At 36.3% G+C, this 16,166-nt stretch overlaps 3 protein-coding genes across 4 annotated transcripts; 2 read left to right on the top strand and 1 right to left on the bottom strand.

Moving 5' to 3' along the window:
- The first annotated feature begins 5,903 nt into the window (after positions 1-5,903).
- Positions 5,904-7,830, top strand: echs1 (enoyl CoA hydratase, short chain, 1, mitochondrial). The gene is made up of 8 exons (XM_079843015.1): positions 5,904-6,044; positions 6,384-6,581; positions 6,669-6,796; positions 6,889-6,988; positions 7,113-7,217; positions 7,300-7,419; positions 7,552-7,619; positions 7,700-7,830. The coding sequence occupies exons 1-8, from the start codon at positions 5,954-5,956 to the stop codon at positions 7,763-7,765; spliced, it is 876 nt and encodes a 291-aa protein (XP_079699141.1). The 5' UTR covers positions 5,904-5,953; the 3' UTR covers positions 7,766-7,830.
- Positions 7,831-10,548: 2,718 nt separating this feature from the next.
- On the top strand, positions 10,549-12,669 carry fuom (fucose mutarotase). Of its 2 annotated transcripts, none has more exons than XM_079842304.1 (6): positions 10,549-10,677; positions 11,189-11,307; positions 11,607-11,674; positions 11,813-11,911; positions 12,105-12,178; positions 12,269-12,669. In XM_079842304.1, the coding sequence occupies exons 2-6, from the start codon at positions 11,229-11,231 to the stop codon at positions 12,333-12,335; spliced, it is 387 nt and encodes a 128-aa protein (XP_079698430.1). In that variant the 5' UTR covers positions 10,549-10,677; positions 11,189-11,228; the 3' UTR covers positions 12,336-12,669. The 2 variants fall into 2 exon arrangements, with proteins under 2 accessions (XP_079698430.1, XP_079698429.1); XM_079842303.1 differs by having other exon boundaries at positions 10,554-10,677; positions 11,189-11,257.
- Positions 12,670-12,906: 237 nt separating this feature from the next.
- LOC307141848 (uncharacterized protein) lies at positions 12,907-14,564 on the bottom strand. Its single transcript, XM_079842302.1, has 4 exons — positions 14,479-14,564; positions 14,187-14,253; positions 13,874-13,911; positions 12,907-13,743 (listed from the first exon to the last, which is right to left on the bottom strand). The coding sequence occupies exons 1-4, from the start codon at positions 14,484-14,486 to the stop codon at positions 13,215-13,217; spliced, it is 642 nt and encodes a 213-aa protein (XP_079698428.1). The 5' UTR covers positions 14,487-14,564; the 3' UTR covers positions 12,907-13,214.
- Between the last annotated feature and the right edge of the window lie 1,602 nt (positions 14,565-16,166).

Genomic DNA, 16,166 nt, shown 5'->3' with positions numbered 1-16,166 from the left:
ACGATTCACTGAAAGGCAGTTCCTGAGGAATGCACGAGTCTCTGGGAAATGGAGTGAGGAGGAGGCACCTATAGCTTACTTCCCCTTCATCCCGGACCAGCCTTTCAGGGTAATGAGCTGACACACTGACATCTACATGTTCTCTAATCTGAGATCTCTAATCAGGGTTCAGAGTTGTGTCCATAACCGTTGACACTGACAGCTTCCTCCTTGCCCAGTCAGTCAGACTTAACAGATACACATGTTGTATGAAGGTATCTCCTTCAGACACTATAATGTGATGTCTAAAGAAGTGGCATGTAGTGGACTTTTGAAATGAAGAGGCAAAACCTCCTTTCTCCTCCTTTTTCTCCTACATCAAAGGATTTTTAAATGATTTTTCTTCCAAAATAATACCTACAATAGTAGAATTAAATGCATATTAACATTAGAATATTTCTGCAACATTAGAATGATTTCCGAAGGATAACGTGACACTGAAGACTGGAGTAATGATGCTGAAAATTCACAGGAATAAATGACATTTAAAACAAATATTGAACATAAATCAATATCACTGTTTCATTTTGATCAAATAAATGAAACCATGACAAGCATATTGTCATTAAAAAAAATGAAAGTATGCCTGCTTTTGCATGTCGGTTTATTCCTCCATGATAGGCATTTACAGAATTATTCCGTATGGCAGAGAGTTGTACGAACAAAGTCAGTAAAGATAATGAGTGCTTATTGTTTGTAATTGGGGCTGAAGGCGAACCAAAAAATGGGTCACTGTTTCCAAATGTTGGGCTGAGATAAGCAGTCATGCAAAGTCAGACAAGCACTTCCTTTCAACACACTGTCCACAATGTGTCTCAGTGACTGACAAAGGATTCATTTGATTTGATCTCATTTCACTCTTTCTCCCCTCTCCTTTCCCCATTTGTACAGATTGAGATCCATTGTGAGCACCAGCGTTTTAGGATCTTTGTGGATGGACACCAGCTGTTTGACTTTTATCACAAAGTAAAGTCTTTGCTGGCCATTAATATGATCCGGATAGTTGGAAGTCTTCAGATCACCAAGCTGGGCTAAGCAAGCACACCTGAGCACGCTCCAGAAAGGACTTCTCACAGGTGACTGCCCGCACCTGTGCATTTGCCACAGGCAGTGAAGGCCTCTGGGCCGCAGCTCACACAAAGACATCAACAACATCTGCATTTTCACTACTTTTGCCCTCTAACCTCTCATTGGAATGATTTCTGAGTATTGTATCATAACAGGTTGGTGAATGGTTGCAATATCAGATGTGTGTTTTCCAGTATCCTTGCTTCACGTTGTAGCTTATTTGTCTAGCTTTGATAATTTTTCAGGGATCGCACACTTTGATATGCACTCTGTGGCAGTACCATGCGCCACTGGGATTTAGCTGCTCTCAATAGACACTGCCAATGTAGTCATGCTTGTAGTCTAGCAGTGTAGTTTCAAAATGATCCAAAACTCAGGAAATCTGAAAAAGTTGATTCTACTTCATTTCATTCTGATGACAAAAATGTTTTAAATTAATATTATTATTATTAGATAGGCTGTCTTGACCATACTTTGGCTGCTAGAATAGAGGAGCTCAGATTCAGCATTCGTCATTCCATCTGGGTTTGATTCGCGTCATTTTCATTTTTTTGGAAGGACGATGTTTGATATTTGTCCACTGTTTACGCTTTATTATAAGCACCTAGTAAAAGTTGAAGGAGCAGAAATAACAGGGCTGAATTGTTTCTTGAATGTACCGTCATCCACTCATAGGCTTCGTAATAGCTGTGGATGTAAAGTGAGTGTCTTCACAGAAAAAAAATGACTCCCTCCTCTTCATTCTTACTCCTTATGTCACTCCTCTAAATATAAACGCAGCAAAGGGTCAGCATATTTCTGGTGCTCAGCAAGGCTTTTTACCCATCCACCCTACACACCCACAATGCTCTCCTCCTTCTGTCTTCTCCACCTCCACATGTAGTACTGAATAGAGTGGTGCAGGTGTGACATCACTTTGTAGGCCAACCGGCAGTTAGCATCAAGCTGGTTCCCTCGAGAAAATCCCAATGGGATTTTTCCCATAGGCTTTTAGATTAACGCTAAAAACAAACTCTGTGATCAACACAAGTTTATGATACTTGCACGTTTTGTCCGTCAAGATAATTTTCACACTTTTATGAATTTTGAAGCCTAAATGCAGACGCCAGAAGTAAAAAGCTAAAGATAGGCTATAAACGAACCGCACCACGGTCACTCAACTTCAACATCGCCATCACTAAGCTTCCAACAACTCTTTCAGTTTTGATCTAAAAACATTTTCCCAGTAAGTTTGCGTTCGAATGGTTTATAAGAACACAATTATGAGCATAATGAGGCTGTAAAAGCAGACTTGAGTTTTCCTGTTCGTCGTGATGACGTTTAATCTCCTCGACAGCCTCTGTAGACCCATTTAGCCACTTGTTAGCAACCGCCTTTTTCAAGACATAACCGCTTCAAAAAATTACGAGTGGGGAAATGCAGATGTATTTTGTGTTGTCGAATAAAACATGAAAGTTTATTGAGCTTGTGTTCACCACAGACCTTATTTCAGCCATTTAACCAAAACCCCATTCAAAAAAACCCATTGACTTCGGGACGAGGGAACCTGAAGTGCAAAAATGCTAACTCGCTTCCGCATTTTGCCCTACAAAGTGATGTCATACCTGCACCACTCTATTAGTGTGATATAAGTAATTATTATTACTCATTACATTACATTACAATACCTGAGAAACTATTCTTGATTTGCACAACATGCATAAACTACCGTTTAAAAGTTAGGGGTCAGTAAGATATTTTTATGCTTTGGAAAGAAGTCTCTTATGATTACCCAGGCTGTTTGTGATCACACGATCCTTCAGAAATCATTGTAATATGCTGATTTGCTGCTCAAAAAACATTTCTTATTATCAATGAGGAAAACAATTGTGCTTCTTAATATTTTGTGTAAAACTTTTTTTCAGTATGTTATTTTAAATATCAATCTTTTGTAACAAATGTAAGTCTTAACTGTCACTTTTGATCAGCTTAATGCACCCTTGCTAAATTAAAGTATTGTTTTCTTAAACCAAAAAAAATCTTGCTGACCCCAAACTTTAGAACGGTAGTGAATGTAGTACTACGGTCATCTTAACTGTTGTGTTGATAAAAACTCTGTTGTGTACTCTAGTGAAGAAGCTGGCAATGCTTCTCATCACTCAGTATTTATTCAGGTCAGCATTGTAATATTTTATAATATTATACTTGTACTTACTCTTTGTGTCCTGGAACACATAGAAACCGAGGCAGTGATGAATGAAGTTGAAGGGCTGCTGTTTTTGTCTACTTTACTGGCCGATCTGCTTGACTGAATTTCATGTGATGGAATAATGCTATTATTTGCCAGAGAGTACTTAACACCAGCTAGAAACCATCTGCTCACATCAGTGTTCAGGTTAGAATATTTATCGACTGCAATAGGAAACTGTTCTGTTTAAGATCCTTAATGTGTTGAGAGAAGGTACTCCTGATCGAAAACGACAGCTGTATAAACTATTGTACATTTAATGTGAAGTAGGCCGTTTTTACACTCTGAATATCTTGGCCGATTTTCTCTGCAACCATTCATGTGTCACAAACTCATGCAGAGTTTATATAATGAGAATCGGTTTTGCAACCCAAGCAATGTGGTCCTTGACCACACACCCATCTGACATGTTGTGGCAAACACACTTTGATACGAGACATTTAGGAACTGAAACCTGGTCATCGGGACCAATACAATGCACTTAACAAATTGCAATTTAACTGCTAAATCTATTAGTTGCGTCATTTTGTCTGGTACAGTTTTAATGTTGACCATTTTGAGCATCTTTTGGTCTCTGAACAGTGAGTGTGTGAGTGAAATGACACTTAATTGAAAAAAAATGGGGAGGGAGAATTTGTATTTACAAAAATAACAGGTGAGAAAGGAGATGTAAGGAGAGAATATAAAAAGTTTTGACTGTGCTCTAGTATAGTAATAGATTTCGTTGCATTTGGCAGACACTGTTATCCAAAGTGACTTTGAGTACATTCAAGGCATATATTTATCAATATGATTTCATCAGACTCCCTATGATCCTTCTAATATTCCCTATTACAGATACCAGTTTTAAAGCTTCCGTTTTCATTGCTGTTTCTTGTCTTGTATCTCAAAATAAATTAACAATCTTTCAAACTGTTTCACATTTATGAGGGCTGAAAATGAATGTCTTGGTTGTAAACTATTGTTATGAAGCCTTCGAATTTTGGATGTACATATACTAAACAGGGCCTACTATATGCTTCATCTTTTTATATATATATATATATATATATATATATATATATATATATATATATATATATATATATATATACACACTTTTTTTTTTTTGTTACTGCAATAATGTCTAGACGCTATTTGACAGTGTATGTGATTTATTTAGTTTAAGTGTTCCCTGGTTACCAATTCATCAACACTTGAGTTCTTTAGGTAACGTGATACATTGTTTCCCCCCCTCTTTGGGATATTTAGAGCTTTGCTTTTAGAGCGTAATATGTCAGTTCTTTTATTTGAAGACAATTTCAGAGGTGTATGTGTGTTTCTAAAGTGGCCCATTATTTAGAGCTAGTTTGTGACGTTGGATGTAGTTGTACAATCATTTTCACGAGTTAAATCAAGACCTGCAGAGTCTTGGTATTTATCAGAAATGTGCCTATTGAAATATAGTGTTGGTATTTGGGATCTAAAATTGAATGATTACTAATGAGTTACACCAACAGACTTGAATTGAGTTGCACTTTTCAAGATTAATGTTTTTGTAATGTAATGCACCTTTTTTTGTGTGCGTGTGTGGTTAAAACAAGTGTTGTATAGTTGAAATTAAATCAAATAAAATTATCAATAAAACTTAAAATTTGCCAAGGTATTATATATTTGCCCCCTAGAAAACCCTGTAAATATGCTGCCATACGTTACACCTAAAAAGTAGCAAGTGCATTACAATTCATTAAACGTACACCCCAAAATAATTAATACTATTTTAACATTGCCATCTGGATAAACTGTTGATATGTGAATGCATTATTGTGTTTTGGTTTTACAGGCAATATTTAGTTATTTCCTGAACTTTGTAATCTTCATAAGTTTCAATGCTTTTCTAACTGATTTACACACCAATAAATCAATCCTTACAGACTTTGAAGTCATTTAATGTGTCATGTAAGCAGTTAACATAAAGCTTCTTTAAAACTGCTTGGCAGTTTGCCCGTTTTAACAAAACTGAAGACCGTAGACGGCAACAATACTGTATTGCAAGAATAAAGCGCCCTCTAATGGCTGGTTTCTTCTATGGGAGAAAGAAATCAATTAACATCATTAACGTTAATACAAATTATTGACTGCAATAAGTAGGCCTATAACGTTTTTGAGACCACAATTAACATTACCCTCAGATCCTTCCTTCCGTCGTACATTTTGTCGTTGAAACGACAGTGCTTTTCGCAAATGTGGAGTTCATTCACAAAAGTGACCAATAGAGGGACCTATAAGCGCAAAAATGTGCCTTACGTTGTTGCCATTATTTTCCATCAAATCCTCGTTTCAAAACGAATCCAAGAAAGGGTGTAAGCGGAAAATTTAACACGCGTTTGTACATATTTGTGTGATTTAACACTAAGAAAAGATGATCATTTCCCCTTTGAGGTGTATATTATAAAATCCAAGTATAAAATCAAATAAAACACGTAAAAATGTAAAACTGTAATCCGTAATGACAACGGAAGAGGGATTTTGTAAAACAATGTCTGGCATCCTAATTACGCCATGACGTCACCATTGACAGCCAACCAACGCGGCTTCAGCGCGAGCGTCGCATTGTGTCACCGTTGACCTCGCACAAGCATGGCGCTGCTCTGCAGATCCACAGGGTTACTTCTCAAAAACAGTAAACTGCTACCCTCTGCTTTAGCAGCAACCAGGCAATGCAGTTCAGGTAACAGGAACCATGTCTACTTAAAAGTAACGGCGTCCTTTTCAATGTCAGTCTCGAGTTTTGCTTTGGTTGGAAACTTGCGTCATTTGCCTGCTCTGGTTCTGTGGCTGCTGGAAGTGTTTGTTGTACCTGCAAGTTTATAATGGAAACGCCTACCTTTATGGAAGCTGCTGCTACCCCCACTGTGTTTGTTTACAATTGAAACATATTTAATAATATTATTTAAATATAGTAATAAAGAGGTGATGTATTTGACCAATCAGTTGTTTTTTATCATAAACAATTGCATTGAGCCATATTGTGAGCTAATTTGACCAATTACCTTCATCTCTTTTGCAGGTGGCCAGTATCAGTACATACTGGTTGACAAAAAGGGTGAAAAAAAGAATGTTGGTTTCATTCAACTGAATAGACCAAAGGCCCTGAATGCTCTTTGTGATGGGCTTATGATGGAGGTGGGCAAAGCCCTTGATGCATTCGAGGATGACAGAGAAGTTGGAGCAATTGTCGTCACGGGGAGTGAAAAGGCCTTTGCAGGTGTGAAACTCAATCAAATTAGTTGTGTGTTATATTCCATTTTTTTTGGACTGGTCCTATGTTGTATTGACACTTTTGCTTTGATAGCTGGAGCCGATATTAAAGAGATGCAGAATCGAACCTTTCAAGAGTGCTATGGTGGAAACTTCTTGGCACATTGGAACAGGGTATCAACAGTCAAAAAGCCTGTTATTGCTGCCGTCAATGGGTTTGCGGTAGGTAAATGTTTTAAATTAGTCACTAGAAAACCTGTTTAAATCTTAATTCCAACTCAAGCATAAACAAACATTTTTGTTGTCCTGTCCAGCTTGGTGGAGGATGCGAGTTTGCCATGATGTGTGACATAATCTATGCTGGGGAGAAGGCACAGTTCGGACAGCCAGAAATCTTGCTAGGGACCATTCCTGGTACAATAATGCATCAATTTTTTTAAATTATGTGGATTGATTGTTGCAGAATAATTATGAATGCCAATATTAAAAAAACAATAAAAGCAAGGTAGCTGAGATCACAGGATTTGTTTGGCTCCAGGTGCTGGTGGCACTCAGAGGCTTACAAGAGCAGTGGGGAAATCCCTTGCGATGGAGATGGTTCTCACTGGAGACCGAATCTCAGCTCAGGACGCAAAACAGTCTGGTTTGTCTTTCAAACTTACTTTTGCACTACAGCTTCTTCTTCTCTCGATTTAATATGTGGACTAATGTATTCATCTTTATAGGTCTGGTAAGTAAAGTATTTCCTGTGGATCAGCTGGTTTCAGAAGCGATCAAATGTGGAGAGAAAATAGCAGGCAATTCCAAAATTGTCTCAGCCATGGCAAAGGAAGCTGTTAATGCAGGTAAGGGATTTATTAAAGAGATGTATTCATGTTGCATGAGTGAGGCTCAATCACGTTCATGCATCCAAGAAATGCATATAGTCCTGTGCAGCCATTTAGAAACTCATAGTTTTATTTAAACTTTACTTGCAGCGTTTGAACTGACTTTAGCTGAGGGCTGTCGACTTGAGAAAAGATTGTTCCATGCAACATTTGCTACGGTGCGTCACTTTTCTTTTATATATTCATTTCCTTTTTTGAGAAAAAAGCTTTCTTGAACTTGCTGTGTTCTTGTTTTTAGGAGGACAGAAAAGAGGGCATGACTGCCTTTGTCGAGAAGAGAAAGGCTGCTTTCCAGGACAATTAAAATTCCAGTTGAAAAATGTTGTTTAGATTGTGATCAAATGCTGATATTAAAATACACTAATTTGCCTTAATTTTCTTCTAAAGTGTTTATGAAAAAACAAAGATTTGGGCTATGTATTTGGGCATAACTGTAGTTCACATTTGGTTTAGTTATACATGGCCTTTTCAAATCAATGTCTGGGTATTAATCATGGTCTGGTATTATCACGTTGAAATCTTTGCTGATACATCATTAATAGAGGGATCCAGTACATTTACTTCTGTGTAACTGAAACAAAATAATGCATTGTAATATACATTTGATAGGGTTGGAAGAGAAAATGTCATCGCCCTCTTAAACTGTTTGTAATGACTGTAAAACTCTTCAAGATTTTGCACAAATCCTCTGATTTCACTGTATATGCTGATCAATAGGAATTGAGACCGCGCAATTACACCCTGTACACTCTAGGTGGAGCTGTGGCTTCTTTTTTTTAGTCACTCGTGCAGCGTATGTGATGATAAAGTCGCTGTATGTGGAAGTATTTTGTAGCGGCATTTTATGATATATTTGCTATTAATCTAAAAACTATTTTATTACATTGTTATATTAAGTGCTCTTGATGTAGTGCAAACTAGTGTTTTGACTTTTGAGGGACGCGAATTAGTTTTTATATATATATATAAATAAATAGCCTGCAAGGTAGGTTTTGTGCGTAATACTTAAGTTTATTGACCAACAGGATTAACATTATCTTAACTTATAAAAAAATAAATAAACGTGTTCTCAGTAACCAGGCCATCCTAAATGCATCACTATGACCAATGCATTGAAACAGATTTTTTTTTAGAAAGGCGATTTTTAAATAACTAGCATTTTTCATCTCATTAATATGCGTTTTTCTGTTTTGAAGATTATCTTAATTCGCTTTTTGTTTTTCGTAAATCTAAAGCTAATTTGTAAAATGTAGCTGCATTAAACCAAACAGCTCAAACTTCCTAATTATTGACCTAACTGAAGTTTCTAATGTCGCTTAATCATCACGTGTCATGTTAAAGATCGCCAGCGAACTTGCAACCCACTTTTACGCATTAAACACTGCCCATTTTATGTGAAATACAGCGTCCAGAAGGACCACAGCAAATGTAATTATAGGACGAGTCTATTCATCTCAATTGCACATCAAATGAGGGCATTTTCTCACTTGAAAATCTTGGCTTTTTTTTTCTCTTCGCACGGCGTCGTTCCAAACACTCTCAAAAGTCCATAGCCTAATTGATTTTAATTTTCATTCAATATTCCCTCAGAGTCCAGCTTTCTTCTCAGCCCCTGGAACAAAACTTTTAAAAGAGGAGAAAAAACCGTTCTCTCCATACCGCAACAGCACAAAGGTCTCCTTAAAGACAGCAAAAGAGAGGTTCCACTTTGAAGTCTATCCCCTGCTAACGAAAGGTCAAAATAATAAATGTAGACCGAATTGAGGCGCTCAGCGCAGACAAAAGAGGCAAAACGTTACATTTTGGCAAAGGCAGCTCCTCATAGCGTGATAAACTCATTTAAAAAAGCAGAACCAAAGAGGGAGCAGCATGGTTCCTCGGTAAAAGAAAGGAGCTTTGAACTGATCAGACAGTCTTGGCTCCTCCGAATGTCTTTTCTTCCATCAGTCTTCCATCTTTCCACTTTCACTCTACATTTCGCAGCTGCAAAGCCTCCACACACCTCTTTTGGAGCAAATTTCCCTGAATTACAACCACATCACCGGCGGTTCCTCTTCATCAGTAGCAGCTGCACGTCTAGGTGTCGTTCTTCATTTAGACGGCGAGTTTACGTTCAATTAGCTTGCTAATTTTTTTTAAACAAATAAATGTCCCAACTATGAAAAATGTATCAGCCATATGTATAATTAAATTTCCATTTGCCGACAATAAGATTCGATTACATGGGGCCTACTTAATATTTAGCATGGGATCTTGTAGGAATTTAATTTACAAATCGCTGTGGAACATAATAATAAGCAATAATATACACTTTCACGCGCAGAATGCAGGCTATGCGCGGAGATCTTTGAAAATCAATGAGTGTTGTGAGTTCAGTCACTGCAGATTATGAGATTTGAGTAGCCTACATGTGGATTGTTCCTCAACATTTTACTCTAATTGAAGATTCACGTCAAGCTTATCACGTAATTAACTGGTTCACATTGTGCGTAAGATTAAAATATAGGCTAATGCTTGGTCTTCAGAGACTCATGGGCTATGGTAACCACGTAAGACTGAAATAATGAATTTGAAAACACCTGTTGCTATCGTTAGGCCTAGGCCTGTAGCCTATATATTATTTTAAATCTATATTAAATTAATGAGCGTGCACTGCCAGATGTAGGCTATTTGTTGATTTTAGCAGTGTTCTGATTATTCAATGACGATTTAATACATTTTTGAAATGTAAATCGATAATAAAAAAAATAATAAAAACTATTTGTAGAGTGGATGTGGTTACCTCACACAAAGGAGATTTTTTTCGCCAGTGTAAATATAGTGCTCTTTGACAACTTAATGCAAATTAGTCTGAAATATAACCTTAATTTATTAATGCATTAATCTGAAAATGTATATAAAAACGATGCTGAAAATTAATATGCCTTCTCATTCCGAAACAGCATAAGCCCAATGCATAACCAGACTTACTTGAACATTGATGAGGTAAGACATTGGTATGCAAAGAAACGCAAATTACGTATTCGGAACGCAGGTTGCGTTAGAAACGTATTTCGTGTAAACCAATTGAAATACTTTGAAGTGTCACATGACTCCCCACAAACTCGCTCGTGTTCTGTCACTGCTTCGAAATGGTTATGCTAAAAGGAGTCCCATCAATACTTACGCCTGAATTATTGTATGTTTTGGCGCAAATGGGTCATGGAGACGAACTAGGTAAGTCGTTAATGAGCTCGCATCACACGCAGCGACCCTTTTACGAACGTCAAACCGAACCAAGGTTCCTGCATCACACATGTGGGCTTATTTCTGGATGAATGTAAAACGACATAGCTGTTTGTACCATTATAGCATGTCATTGGTTTATTTGAAGGTAGATGCGATTTAAAAAACGCCACGGATATATCCCAATTCGAGCAGTAAAACGGGAAGGGATATTGCTTTGGCTGCGCTCCTACCACGCAGCATGCGCTTTCATTTCTATCATCAAAATGTCACTCAAAAACTTTGTAGGCTGTCTCTCATAAAAATGTCACATTTTTATTATCTCTAAGCCAAAGCACATATCCAGTCTTTCGACTCCCGCTGATGTTAAAAGGCGTCGATATTCTGTCCGTCTTCAGCTTTAAGTGGATCTGGTTTGTCTTATGAGCGCAGACGAGACGTCATCATTTACAACTATACTGTGTAAGAAATGAACGTCATGTATGAATTGTCACTTGTTTAGTTCTTGCAGACGCAAATTTTCCAGCCGCATCTGTTTGTAAATGTGGTCCAGTGGAGATAAGAGCGGATGGTATGTGTTCCTACAGTCGTCTAAACCTTTCAAAAATCTAGCTTCTACAGGTATTGCTCCTACAATACAACTTTAGAAAATTGTAGATGCACTTTTATTTAAAAAAATCAAAAGATTTTACAGCTTCTTATACTGTTTAAAAGAGATCATGCTAATTTATTATGGGTTTACAGAAGCATTAATAGGCCTAATTGTTTTGTAAATTATGGTTACTGTTGTATTTGTAGATATCTATTGACCCTCAAATTTCTTAATAATATGCATTAGCTGAACAGCCAAAATATCAAATGTTTGTCACTGACACTGCTGTGCAAGGCAATCAAGTGTATGGTCTGTTTTATTATTTAAGGTGTAGGTATTCCAGAACTTCTGAAGGCAATACTGAAGCTTTTTCCTCTTGATACCTATGATGATTCAGTGAGTGATAACATTCTCTGGCATCTTTTCATTTTTAAATGGCTAAACCACAAAGATAAACTTGGTCGTTCGTGTAGCCTATGTAACTTTTCATAATTGTAGGTTGTGTCCGTAACTGAATATGGTCTGATTTGTTAGGCAGCTGTCATGGACCTTGTGCAGAGTGACAAATTAAAGGGGCTGAAAGTGCCGGTTTGGGACCAGTACTCTGACCTCCTGAAACAATCAGGATCAGATGTAAGCTATTATATACATAAAAGGTCACAACTTATTTGATGAGGACATATTCATTACTTCTGAAATTATATTTGACCAAGCTATAGGTTTACAAAGAGAATACAAATCATTTGTCCAGAATGTCAAATATGTATATATATGTAAACCATAAAAAAAGTTTTGAAATTTAACATGCTTTTTTTTTTTTCCTCAGGGTAACTTCAAGTTTGTTGAGCGTTTTGCATTTTATGAGCGTGCCAAGAAGGCATTTGCTGTAGTGGCAACTGGGTGAGCATTTTTATTTACGATCGATTATGATCTGTTTTGCTATTTTTTTATTTAATAAAATAATCGATGATCCTTCAATCTCTCTGACAGGGAGACTGCACTGTATGGAAATCTTATTATCAAGAAAGGTGTCATTTCACCTGATGAACAATGCTGAAAGAGGACCTGTTTGGTAATTTTTCATTACCAAAGTGATAAGACCAAAAATCCTATAGATAATGCACACAAAATATCTTTGGATAAGTGATATAAAACTACTGTAGCCCTTTATGTTATTACTTGTTATATAAAAATGTGTGTACATTATTAATTTCGTGCCTTCATTTGAGATTTTCTGTAATAATGTGATGTATTATTGTATAATAAGTAATAAGACAATTTCTCAAATAAAGAGAAAAATCATACAATTTATACAGTAAAACAGTTGGAAAATACTTAACTGTGTCCACCTTTCTTATATTAAAAAAAATAAAGTTAAGTTTTGTGAACTGAAAGTCAGATCTGCTTTTTTGTTAAATGTATTTCTTTTTATGTTTCACCTTGTGCGACAGGTGTAGCTCAATCCCCACCTGGCAGCATTTTATTTTGTTGCCCGTTCTGTGAATTAACAGCAGCTGAATCGAGCTCTGAATGTCCTTTTCTTAGGACTATGGAAATATAATACTTTTGCCTTTCTTATAGTAAATACTTTGCCTTAATAAATACTTTCTTTTTTCAATTATTTTATTATGATTGTACAAAAATAGTTAATTTACTTTGACATATTTTAAAATGATTCAATAATAAAAAATAAAAAAAAAACTAAGTGAATCATATGGCTTTCGGTTATGGTCACAGTCTTCCTAGTATTGCTGTGTGCGAAACATGCACAACAGACATTCTTTTTTTTTATTACTATATAAATTTTTTTTTTTTTAAAATCATGCTGAGACATTTTATTTTATGATTTAAAAAAAAGAGATAATTTAATTAAAACGACATATAATGAATTAACATTCAGTACTGCAGTCCTTTAGACACGACATGACTTATTTTATCATTGTTTATGATAAAGGTCATCCATGTCTACCTCTGGCTCTGTGTGCACTCTGGTTTGAACGGGGAATATATTCATAGCTAGAGCCTTCTGGTCAGACTGATGTCCTTTGAGATCTGCGTGGTACAGGTCATCTTTGTCTTCTTCAGGGCTTGAGTAGATGGGCCTGGCATTACCTCCAATTACATCCTTCTCTCCTCTCATTGGCTCGACAGCTACATCAAACATGCCGTGGTATAGATCGTCCCTATCTTCTTCTGGTTTGTCATACATCTGTACCTGTTCGCGTCTCAGTGGCTGAAAGTAGTTTTCATGCTGTTTTGGGTCAGCTGGATGTTTAATGTCAAAGGAGTGGTAGAGATCATCTTTATCCTCTTCAGGCCTGTTGTATTTCTGCTGAATTTCTTCTTTTACAACTTTCCAAATCAACATGTTAGGATCGATGTCAGAATTTGTTATATCCATGTCCTGTGGTGGCTCCACCTCCTCCTTCATTCCCGGGATCATCTTCCCATTGCGGTGATCAAAACTACCATGGAAAAGGAATATTTTAATTTAATGTTTTGTGAATATTTGGTTAAATTGAAATATATATATTTTTATATTCATGTTTTACAAACTACTTATCAGTGTGTGCAGAAGGCAAGACAAGTACTTACACTATAGTGTCCTGAACTGCTTTGCCAAACTCTTTTTCCTGTAAAAGCAACAAGCCAAACATTAGCAAATGGGTTGTTTAAAATTTGAAATATGTTTAAAATAACCCAATAGCAAAGACACTAAAATTAATGTTAAATTCTTTACATCCTTTTCATCTTGCTCAAAATGGCAAGAAGGGTCAGGGCAGACCTTGTAAAAACAGCTGTAATTAAAAGCGACTATAGCCATTGTTTATTTTTTTCTTTTGTAACGTAAGCCAGTCAAAATATTTTGTTGTAAATTAAGAGTGTACATATTAGAAGTTAAACATACCCTAGGCCTGTATGGCTTGGCCGAAGTGCTTAACATCAGCACTGACAGGCAGATTAGAACAGAAAACCTATAATGTGGGAAACAAAACATGAGTGTTCAAGCTCAAAATTATAGAAATAGAATAGAAAGATAAAACCTACTTTGTGTGTATGTATATATATATATATATATATATATATATATATATATATATATATATATATATATATATATATATATATATATATATATATATATATATATATATATATAGGCTATATATAATGTAACATTAAAGCTCATCAAAACTCACCTCATCATAGTGGTTCTTAGACAATGACTCCCAACGAAATTTGAAAGCTGCTTTACATGAAGTTGTGAAGACCAAACAAACTTACCTGTAATAAAAGAAGATCAAAGTTCAGCAACAAACTGACTTTGGACCTGAACTCTATGCAAGCAATATGCTGTATACTGTAATAATGGTTTTATAGCATAGGCTATAGCCTATGAGAGAGACTGTATGTGTATCGTTTATGATATTATTCAGGTGATTATTATTTTATTGAAACAAACACTATACAACTGCGCCAAAGCTGCGTTTAAAGATCACACGATTATAAAAATGATTTCGCATTTTAAATCTGTAATTTATGCAATTTATGCCGAACACTGATTATGTAATCTTTAATATGATAAAGGAAGCTAAACACATATTTCAACATAAGAGTCGAAAGTTCAGCACATTGAAAACAGATAATCACTTGCAGTTATCGAGTAAGCTATGTTATCGAAGATTGATAATAAATGTAGCTAATGATGCGCGTGTAGCCTACTATATGAAAGTTATAACGGTTATAATAAGTATCGAATATTTAATAATGTGAATGTGATTTGATGACACGACTAATAAGGAACAACGTAGGCTACAATCTGTATCGTTTTTGCCCACAACAATTATCCTATAATGTTTTGGTTTAAAGATGTTTGAGACAGACGTCCGACAACTAGACGCGAGTAAATGCAGTATAGGGTCAGGTTCGGGTTGAGGATTAAGGATTAAAGGTTACTTAGACTTCGGGATTCTGCCAGGGCTCCAACCACCCAAGTGGCGCTCTTTTCCCAAGCATCAAATAAAAACACAAGCCTGCAGTCACTGGGTACACGACGCACATCCACAGGAGCTCTTGAAATGATATCTAGCTGTATAATGTTCATCAATTTAAATGAAAACTTAGCTATGTAATAGTAGCCTAACTATAGTTATAAAGACAAGCACATGCTGTTGATGTGGAAGATGGATGTCTTTTGTTTGTTGCCTGAAATTCCATGCAGACGATTTATTATTTAGGCTATAATCATTAGCTTAAAGAAAACACAACTAAGGAAATAAGGACATAAAACTCAATATGAAAGTTGCTGTTGTGATGTATTGCAAAACATTTCATGACCAGGTTCAGGTTTGTGAAGCATTTAAATGTATTCCCTAGAAAAAAATGTGGTAAGTCCTGGTTACATATGTATTAATAGTAAATTATGCATAATTATATGCAACTAACCCTCAACCAAACCCCAATCGTACCCTAACCCAGTAGGCAATATTACTCAGTACTTAAATAGTTAATGACACCTTAAAATAAAGTGTAACCAAAAGTTTATTTATAATTTGTACTTTAATATTTTGTTATTACCACATTGGTGGCAGGGTAAACAACTGCAACTAATAAATGGCAACAAAAGGCCTCTAAGACATTGCATTGAGTTGATTCACGTTTGTTAAGTTGCTGTGTGATGACAGGCCACGCAACATTATGTTTGTTCAGAAAGCCCCTTTTGTAAATGCGATTGCTATCCCATGGTGACTAATGGCACCCGTGCAGACGCTCTCATCTCCCACGGAACTGAGTCAAAAATCTGTGCAGCGGCAAACAGTGTCTGACTGTGCGGCGTGAGACTGAGGGCAGACGAGCGCTCTGTGATCTTAATGCCAAGTGCTTGGCC

Source organism: Gobio gobio, assembly GCF_949357685.1.
Source record: "Gobio gobio genome assembly, chromosome: 18".
NCBI classification, from domain to species: domain Eukaryota; kingdom Metazoa; phylum Chordata; class Actinopteri; order Cypriniformes; family Gobionidae; genus Gobio; species Gobio gobio.
Note: the sequence above shows the minus strand (reverse complement) of the source record. Positions and strands in the feature narration are given on the sequence as shown.

Excerpts from the sequence above, each read along its gene's own strand:
- echs1 (XM_079843015.1), top strand. The coding sequence starts at position 5,954 with ATGGCGCTGCTCTGCAGATCCACAGGGTTACTTCTCAAAAACAGTAAA. Across the intron at positions 6,045-6,383 it reads AACCAGGCAATGCAGTTCAG|GTGGCCAGTATCAGTACATA; the intron begins GTAACAGGAACC and ends TCTCTTTTGCAG. Across the intron at positions 7,420-7,551 it reads AAAGGAAGCTGTTAATGCAG|CGTTTGAACTGACTTTAGCT; the intron begins GTAAGGGATTTA and ends CTTTACTTGCAG.
- fuom (XM_079842303.1), top strand. The coding sequence starts at position 10,593 with ATGGTTATGCTAAAAGGAGTCCCATCAATACTTACGCCTGAATTATTG. Across the intron at positions 10,678-11,188 it reads GGGTCATGGAGACGAACTAG|TTCTTGCAGACGCAAATTTT; the intron begins GTAAGTCGTTAA and ends TCACTTGTTTAG. Across the intron at positions 11,912-12,104 it reads TGAAACAATCAGGATCAGAT|GGTAACTTCAAGTTTGTTGA; the intron begins GTAAGCTATTAT and ends TTTTTTCCTCAG.
- LOC307141848 (XM_079842302.1), bottom strand. Across the intron at positions 13,912-14,186 it reads CCAAGCCATACAGGCCTAGG|GAAAAAGAGTTTGGCAAAGC; the intron begins GTATGTTTAACT and ends TTGCTTTTACAG. Across the intron at positions 13,744-13,873 it reads GCAGTTCAGGACACTATAGT|TTTTGATCACCGCAATGGGA; the intron begins GTAAGTACTTGT and ends TTTCCATGGTAG.